The sequence below is a fragment of the Stegostoma tigrinum genome, chromosome 7, assembly GCF_030684315.1.
Source record: "Stegostoma tigrinum isolate sSteTig4 chromosome 7, sSteTig4.hap1, whole genome shotgun sequence".
Lineage (NCBI taxonomy): Eukaryota > Metazoa > Chordata > Chondrichthyes > Orectolobiformes > Stegostomatidae > Stegostoma > Stegostoma tigrinum.
In genome coordinates, this window is record NC_081360.1 from 35023759 (window position 1) to 35033365 (window position 9607).

At 41.6% G+C, this 9607-nt stretch overlaps 1 protein-coding gene across 2 annotated transcripts in view; it reads left to right on the forward strand.

Moving 5' to 3' along the window:
* tmeff2a (transmembrane protein with EGF-like and two follistatin-like domains 2a) overlaps positions 1-9325 on the forward strand; it is a 94022-nt gene extending 84697 nt beyond the window's left edge. For both annotated transcript variants that reach the window (XM_048535175.2, XM_048535176.2), the window contains one exon: positions 9014-9325. In XM_048535175.2, coding sequence (XP_048391132.1) covers positions 9014-9110 — 97 coding nt within the window. In that variant the 3' untranslated portion in view covers positions 9111-9325. The remainder of the gene's footprint in view (positions 1-9013) is intronic.
* Positions 9326-9607: the final 282 nt, after the last annotated feature.

Below are 9607 nucleotides of genomic sequence, written 5' to 3' on the forward strand. Positions count from 1 at the left end.
ACCAGAATGGGAGGCGTCTTTGATAATGTTGGCTGCTTTCAAAGGGCAGTGGGAAGTGAAGATGAAATAAATGGATGAAAGGCTGGTTTGCACGTTGGACTGAGCCGTGTTCACAACTCTCTGCAATTTCTTACGGTCTTAGCAGAACAGTTGCCATACCAAGCTGTGATGCATCCTGATAGGATGCTCTCTATGGTGCATGTATAAAAATTACTAAGTGTCATCGTAATAATGTAGAATTTCCTTAGCCTTCAGAGGAAGTAGAAAAGCTGACTTCCAGGTGCCATGTAGTGTCAACATGGATAGACCAGAACAAATTGTTGCTGATCTTCACTTTTAGGAACTTGAAGCTGTCAACCATGTCTACCTCAGCATTGTTGACACAGCCAATCGTCCACTCCATTTCCTGAATTAATGACCAGATCCTTTGTTTTGCTGGAGAGATTGTTTTCTTTACACTGTGCCATTAAGCTCCCTGTCTCATTATTGTTTGAGATCCAACCGACAACAATGGTGTCATCAGCAATCTTGTAAATGGAATTAGAGCAGAATTTGGACACACATTAATGAGTGTATAAGGAGTATAGTAAAAGGCTGAGTATGCAGCCTGGAGGAGAATCAGTGTCGAGGAACAGTGTGGAGATGTTAGATAACAAAGTGTGATGCTGGATGAACACAGCAGGCCAAGCAGCATCTCAGTGTGGAGATGTTGTTGTCACCAATCCTTACTGATTGAGGTTCGTGGGTCAGGAAGTCAGTTGGTGTGTGTGTGTGTGTGTGTGTGTGTGTGTGTGTGTGTGTGTGTGTGTGTGTGTTGGGAGATGAGCTTTATTGGAACTATAGTGTTGAAGGCAGAGCTAAAGTCAGTAAGTAAGAGACTGCTGTAGGTGTACTTGTGACCCAAATGTTCCAGGATAAACATAAGGCCAGGCAGATGACATCTGCCATGGATCTGTTGTGTCATTTCACTGAACATTTGTTCAAAACAAGCACAGAATGCATTGAGTTTATTGGGAGGGATGCACTGTTACCAGCAATTCTACTCGACTTCGTTTTGTAGCCCATTTAATTGTGTAAGCTTTGCCACAATCGACAGATGTTTCTGTGATTAGTCTCAGACTCTATTTTTGTCCAGTCTGTCTCTTGACATGCCCAATGGCTTTGCAAAGGCCATACCTAGAATTTCTGTATAGATCAGGATCGCCCAACTTGAACACCTCACACACCTGGACTTCAATATGCACACCCATGCTTTCCAATTGAACACTCAGATTAACTGCTTTAGCATGGAGTCCTCTACACACTCACTGATGAGGTCTGTGACAGTAGTGGCATTTTCATTTTGGTTGGCTACCAAGTTCTTCAATATGGACCAGTTCACCGACACCAAATTGTCATATGGGAACTCATCTGTTGCCTCAGACCAGCACTATGACTTTCTGTACCGGATCTTCAAGCTTTAATTTCTGTTAGTAAACCAGAAAAAGGAGCATAGCCTTATGGTCTGATTTTTCACAATGGGGCAGGGGCTGGAGTAGTAGTGTTTTTGATGGTAATGTAGCAATGGTCAGGGGTGTTTGGGTCTCTGGTGGTACAGGAGGAGATGTGTTGCTGGTATTTTGGTCGCACATTCTTGAGGTTGGCCTGGTTGAAATCACCTGCTATGATCTAGAAGGTCTTAGTGTATTCCACCTCAAGGTTATTTGTAGCAGTGTATATTTCATAACTCTTCACTGCCACATGGGGTGTGATGTGAACTGTTGTCAGGATAGCAGAGGTGAACTCCTGCAGCAGTTGGTAGGAATGGTATTTACTGTTTGGTACTCTAGGTCTGGGGATCAGTAACTTGCTAGGGTTGTCACATCTGAGCACTAAGAGGTGTTGACTAGGAGGCAGACCCCTCTGCCCCTTGCCTTGGCCAAGAATGTCATGCAGTCCACCCGGTGGATTGTGAAGTCCTCAGGGCATAAGGCACAATTAGGGGAAGTAGAAGTGAGCCATGTATCAGTAAAATAGACCACACAACAGCCTCTCAATTCTCTTTGATAGGTGAGTCTAGCTTTAAGATCATCCAGCTTTCTTTCAATAATTTGTGCATTTGCCAGGATTAAGCTGTATAGGGGGATGATTTGAAACCTCGTTGTTTCAGTCTCACCTGCAGGCCAGCCTGCCTCCCATGTTTCCCAACACGTAGCAACAATAACATCTGCTGTATCTGGATCCATTGGGGAATGTTCCACTGAACGTATGTGGGAAATATCAGAATCCAAAGAGCTCCTTATAATGTCAACAGTCACATTTACACACAAATGAGTGTCTGCATATTGACATATAACATTTTAAACCTTATTTTGATGGATGCAACCTAAACCATATCAAGCAAATACCAGAAGAGACTTTAAGTGTGACAGGATTACTGAAACATTGTTCCCTCCACCTTATATTACTCAAGAAAATTATATTATTGTTAAGTACTTCAGAGAAAATGTAATTTCATTCCCTTTTGCCAATGAGACCTAGTCAACACCTCTTAGTGCTCAGGTGTGACAACCCTAGCAAGTTACTGATCCCCAGACCTAGAATACCAAACGGTAAATACCATTCCTACCAACTGCTGCAGGAGTTCACCTCTGCTATTCTGACAACAGTTCACATCACACCCCATGTGGAAGTGAAGAGTTATGAAATATACACTGCTACAAATAACCTTGAGGTGGAATATACTAAGACCTCCTAGATCATATTTCTTTGTGAATTGTGCTCCTCAAGTGACATTTTAAAGATCGCCTGCGATTACTTCTGCTTCAGAGATGAGTAAGATCAATTTATAATCACCGATGACGCAGTCAGGATTGTTTGTAACAAAAACTGCATCCAACGTAGCTGACACTGCATGCAGTTCACATGCAGAATTTTGTGATTAGAGACATCTTTAACCTATATGTGCAAGTATCTGATTACCACAACTGCCCTTTGAAGGGCCTCATTTCATTCACAATTGGGGCCTACCCCTGACAGAAAAGAATACCTACTCCACCTACATTGAGTGTGGTCACAATCATTTTTAACTTCCATTATATATTTGCAATTCAGATCAGGATGGAAAGCAACAAAAGAAGCAGTTCAGAATGAGTTGCAGGCTCAGCCCGTCAATTTTGCAACATCTTTTTCTGCCTTGTATTCTCTATCAATACCATCAGAATTAAGTACCGCAATGTTCCCACCTAACTATATTTATTAATTTAGGTTTTCATCTTGCTGCTTTCCCCTGAACCCCAAGCTTACTATCCAATCATCATGTTACATTTTCATCCCCATCAAAATCAGCATGATAGTGACTATCAATGATCACCCTTCCCCAGGAACCCATGTCTCTCAGTGGTCTATTATTTCAGATCCTTACTATCCCCTCCACATCCAAATATGCTGTCTGCAGTCTCCATAAGTGACCAACTCCCCAACTTGTCAACCACAAAGATGGCCGTTTAGTGAACCCTGATAATAAACCCCTGCTTGACTTTCAGTGAACGACCCCGAAAATGACCATGACCGTGCCCACTGCCCTGAACCTGAAAGGACATCCCTGACTGATAAGTGACTGCACCCCTGGATGTTTACTGTGCAGTTTCCCATCTGACTTAACACTAAACCCTGGGATAATTGCATTAGACTTGTAGTACTTACAGTGGTGCACTCCCTGGGTTGCAATGACACAGAACTCCTGACCCCAAACAGCCCAAGCATCTGACAGACCATGCCAAAATCCCCAGACTGAGATCAGAGGATGCCCTTGACTGACAGTAGTAGGTCCTCCTGACTAACGAGATCCCCTTTACTGAGGACAACTGCCTCATAAGATGTAGAAAGAGAAGTAAACCATTCACTCTATTGAGACATTATCATGACTAATCTAGGACTAAATCATAATACACCAGCTTTTCACAGTACTTTGGAACTTAGAAACATTTTACATTGCAGTGATTCTGCCAGGTCACTGTGTGCAGCGACATACAGCCAGCTCACCCACCTGCACAGGATGCGTATGGGTGTTAGCTTGCTCTGTCAACACTCACTCACTTTGAACTTACTTGGCCATTCATATTATATCTGATTTGCCTTGCGTTTTTGCACATTGCTACCACAATGAGAACTTACAGCCCCACATGATTTCTTGCTTGGCTTGCTTACGAGAGCAGACAGAATGACAGGCAACATGATTGGTAGCACCAAATAATCAAGGGGTACACCTACAGCATATGATCAGAGGTTTGAGTGGCATACTTCAACCAAATTGCCTTGACTAGAAGCCAAAGAAAGGGGTCACACCTTAGAAAAGTGAAAGGTTCTACAGTCATGCAGGGATTGCTGCAACACAGTTAACAGCATCATCTGATCTCAGTCCAGGGGCTTAGTAATGATCAGTCAGGAACTTAGTGTTACAACTGGTCTCCAGGCGAGGTTTCCCAAGCTGTTGCGGTTCTAGACAAATCTTTCAACTCCTGGGTGTGGAAGGATGAACTGGCTCCCCTTTTTATTCATGTGCTCCCTCAGTTGGGCACAAGGTTAATTTAAAAAGGATCCCTTCCCTTCCGTTCTTGATTCCTTTCCTCCCAGACCAAAGGAATTTGGGCTTAAAACAAACTATCAACATCCTGGAAATTATCATTGACCAGAAACTCAACTAGACACTCCATATAAATACATTGCCTACATGTCGAGATCAGAGACTGGGAATACTGTGGCAAATAACTCGAATCCTGACACTGCAAAGTCCATTCACCATTTTCAAGGCATAAGTCATGAGTGTGATGGAATATTTCCTTACTTTCCTAAACGTTTGCAGCTCCAACAACGCTCAACAAACTTGACACTGTCCAGGATAAAGCAGCCCATTTGACTGACACCACATCCTCAAGCATCTACTCCTTTCACCACTGACAGTAGCAACAGTGTGTTCCATCTACAAAATGCACTGCAGAAATTTGCCAAAGATCTTTAAATAGTACCTTCCAACCCCACAACCACTTCCATATGGAAGGACAAAGGAAGCATGGGAGCACAACTCCCTGCAAATCCCGCTGCAAGCCACTCATCATCCTGACTTGGAAATATACTTATTCATTCTGTGGGATGTGGACATCGCTGGCTGGCTGGCCGGCCAGCATTTATTGCCCATTCCCAGTCATCCTTGAGAAGGTGGTGGTGAGCTGCCTTCTACAACCACTGCAGTGTACATGTTCTGGGTTGACCCAAAGTGCCATTAGAGAGGAAATTGCAGATCCTTCAGTGTTGCTGGGTCAAAAATCCTGGCATTCCCTCCCTAACCATTGTGGATCTACCTACATTACGTGGATTGCCGAAGTTCATGAAGGCAGTTTGCAACCCATTTCTGGGCAACAAAGAACGGCAATAAATGCTGGCCGGCCAGCCAGCAATGCTGACATCCCAGGAGAGAATAAGAATAATTAAGCAGATTTTCTTTAGTTAACAAAGAAGTGCATTTGTTAGTTAGTAACAAGAAGAATTAATAATGCAAACATTGTATTTTTAATCTAAAACTGAACTCCATTGGATAGTTTAAAAATGAGCAGAGGCAAAGCCCTAATACAAGGTAAATAAAAACCAAAAGTACTACAAATACTGTAAATCAGGAACAAAAATGGAAGTTGCTGGAAATGCTCAGCAGGTCTAGTAGAAGAAAAAAAATCAAAGTTAATGTTTCGGGTCCTGAGTTCTGAGGAAGGGTCACTGGACCCAAAACATTTACTCTGATTTTTTTTTTCTCCTCAGATGCTGCCAGATCTGCTGAGCTTTTTCAGAAACATATGTTTTTGTCCCTCATACAAGTTGCACAGTATTACCTTTGGCCTCCACGATCACCACATTAAAGTGCTAAGACTTGGCTGCACGGGTTGAACAATCTGCTATCCAGGCTGCTTATTGAAGATGAGTACTACCTCAATGTAACTTCTGTCTTCCTTCAGACAAATGAAGAGACTGGTTAACTCTGACTTGGTAGTCATATAAGTAAGTGTTATAAGAAATAACACTTGATCAGATATATGACAGGTGAGAGCACATGTGTATTTACAGAAGTCAAAGCGGATTTACAATGATATGTCACTTCTGCTGCCTATATTTCCTCAGCGCTTCTTTTCATTACCCTCCCACGAAAATCCAGGTGAAATCCTGGATTCTGCAGTTCAAGTGGAGGGAGTCTGCTGTGTCACGATCAAGCTTGATGATCAGCTATGATGATAATGAATGGCAGAGTAGACTCAAGGGATTAAATGACCTACTCCTGCTCTATCTTCAATGCAGTTTTTCCATTGATCCTATTGATCTGGAAGATTTAGGCAAACAATTCCAGAAGCTTTTGTGGCCAGAAGTCCCTAAGAAGTGAAGAGGATTCTACCCAATTGTAGGCTCAACCTCCGCAGCTGCATCATCTATGGAGTTGGGGATCGTAGGCGGGGATAGCTGGTCAGGCCTGGCCCCTCTAGGGTATCCTCAGAGGAAATCTCTGGGCTTAATGGCACCACCTTGCTGAAGGAGCATCCGGAGTGAGGTCAAGTTTACTCATCAAGTTCTCGCCCTGCTGCTGATGCTGAACTCTAGTGATTAAAGTCATGGATTGCAGATCTGCTTGTATCTCAAGTGGCCATTGAGCACTCTGCACAACCTAGCTTTCCATGGTGGCTGAAAACCTGTGCATAGATACAGCAAGACACACGTGTGGCAAAGCCAGCAAGGTAAAAGTGATATTAGTGAACTCGTCTAATCTTTCAATCCAGTCTATTAAGTGTCTTCAACAAACCTGCTTGCTGTTTCTGTGACTGTACATTGGCAAAATATCATTAACAGCACACTATGGGTCACCTTCTGCCTGGAACTGAGTAAGTGCCTGGTCTCTAGCAGTCTTTGGAGTACCTCACCCAACTGTGGAGATACGCCAATGATGTGTTCATCAAATTGATTCATAAATGACACTGGTTCTTTGTCCCATAGACTGTTAAACAAAACCAAAGGATGGCCCTCTTCTCCACCAGCCAGTCTGTCAGTACCTCCAGGAGCCTTTCTTTGAAGCAAAATGTAAACTTCCCAGCGCATCAGGCACTACCAACACTGCTGGTGCATGAGAAGGGCACCATGGAGACTAAATGCATGATAAGATGCACTGCAACAACTCGCTAAGGCTCCATTAGCACTGCCTTCTGAATATTGTTGTTCATCCTTTGTCTTTGAACCTGAATTTTCCCTTGAAAAGCACTGGGTGTACCTAACACAGCAGTTCAAGAAAGGCCACTCACCACTACATTTTCAAGGGCAATTGAAATGGTTAATGAAAGTTGGCTTGCTGACAATAACCACATTGTGTGAACAATGAAAGAAAATGGCAGATTTGATGCAAACGTAGGCAACTGATCTGAAGATCTATAGTTTCTGATTATTCACAGTCCAGTGACAAAAATTTGAGACTTATTGCAAATTTATTCTTAAAATGTCCAAAAGATCGTAGAGGTGAGAACTTACTTAATGAAGCTTAAAATTTTAGAACTACAGTGTATTTGCATAGCAAGAGAAACTGGTTCGGATGCACACTCAGAAGCATGTGATGGAACTTGTTTTTCCTGTTTTCTACTTAATGGCCATTTTGACATTCATGAAAGAAAAGTCACTATGTACCTTGGCTGTACACATTTTAGCTAACGTAACATACATAGGTCTTTCTGAAGCAGGGTCTAGGCCTGAAACGTCAGCCTTCTGCTCCTCTGATACTGCTTGGCCTGCTGTGTTCATCCAGCTCTACACCTTGTTGTCTCATACATAGAGGCTGATTGTTTTTTTAAACAGATGACCAAATCCTATCTCTAGAGCCCACCTCAACTTTGGAATGACATGATCTGAGGACACATTGTCTGTGACCTTTCTACTGTCTAATTAACGATTTCCTTCCCCTGAACTGCATCCCCACCCCCACAAAAAAGGCTGCTATCCCAAACAGACAGCTAGGACCTCAGTATTTTTACTGCTAACAATGACACTGAGACAGCAACTCCTGGGAGATGATACAACAATGGCAAGAAGCCCTTGAAGAGATTAATTCACTTCAGAAATGTTACGTCCAGACAAGCAGGATATGGCAATTCAAGTTGTGGGGACTGGGAATCTGGTGCACCAGCAACACTGTTGACAATGCAGATGGTCAATGATACTAAAGGGTGCCACCATGGACAATGGAGTGCCCATCAACGAGGAACCTTGCCCTAGAGCTTGCTGCGTCAGCAAATTGCCAGACAGGTCTCTGTCTTGTGGCAGCATAGATGAAATGGCTTTGGGTGCAGGAAGTGGCCCTTAATTGGCCATACAAGTGTTAAATTAGCTAGGTTGCCTGCTGCTGGTGATGTGGTAACCGGAAGATGTCAGAATCCCATCCTGTACCATCTGTGCAATATTGTCAGCATTTCATTAACGGGCTGGAAAAACACAGCACAGTAAATAAAATTAATAAGCCAAATTTTGTTTTCCTTTTCATCACTATGCAGTGATTGGTGTTTGCAATACTCCTATTTGTGCATTGTGACAAGATTTTTTTTGTTTGATGTGAAGATCAGATCATCAGCACTGAATATTGAGGCCCTTATATCAAGGATTAACAGTAAGGGAAGGCCGCAGAGGATATTTATTTCCTCAGAAAGGTATAAAGGTGTACTACACTATAGCCCTTGTTATTTTTTATCTAGGTTTCAATTATTGAGATTACTAATTTAGCTTAACAGGTGTTATTTCCTACTCTGTCTATTTAAACGGCAACCATTGATGAAAATGGAAAATATATAGCAGTGAATTTTGATCTGTGACTTTTCAAATATATATAAAAACATTCAGACTATTTTTATAATACAGTGGATTCTTGGCTATTTATTCTTATGTTGCAGAAATGTATAAACTGCTTTGAAGTAAAAGATAATCTTCCTATTCTGAGAATTAGTAATATTATTCTCATCTGCAGAAAATGTCCCCGGGGCAACAGAATTCAAAGACAGAAGCAAAATGCAACACATTACAGTTCCGACAACACAACAAGAGCATCAACAAGATTAATTTAAAAAAAAGCATGATTGTACAGCTGCAAAAATAATTACACAGAGTTTGGACTAATATCATACAAGATGGAACAACACATGTTGCCTTGCATTTGTGGTATACTACACCAATGAATACATATACTACAGTTATATTTGATTATGTCTGAATATATTTCAAATAGTATATAGTGTCTTGATGTGTTTTTCTGTAATAAAAATAAATGGTTAACGATTTATATCACGATATTGATTTAATTTGCACATGAAGAACTATAAAGCTGGACTAATGGAAAATAAATACTTCTGTGATGTTTCTGAATTTTTTAAAAGATAAAATGTGCTTTGAATTTTTTTTAAGAAGCAAGTAATTTGTATGCTCAGTCAGATATTACCTATGTTAAGTAGAGAAAATAAGATTCTATACTGTTAATTAAAAAATTAATTTTGGCAAGTTATGAATTAAGCAGGGGTTCTACCATAATTTTTTTTTACTCACTTGTTACCAAGGCCAGTTAGCT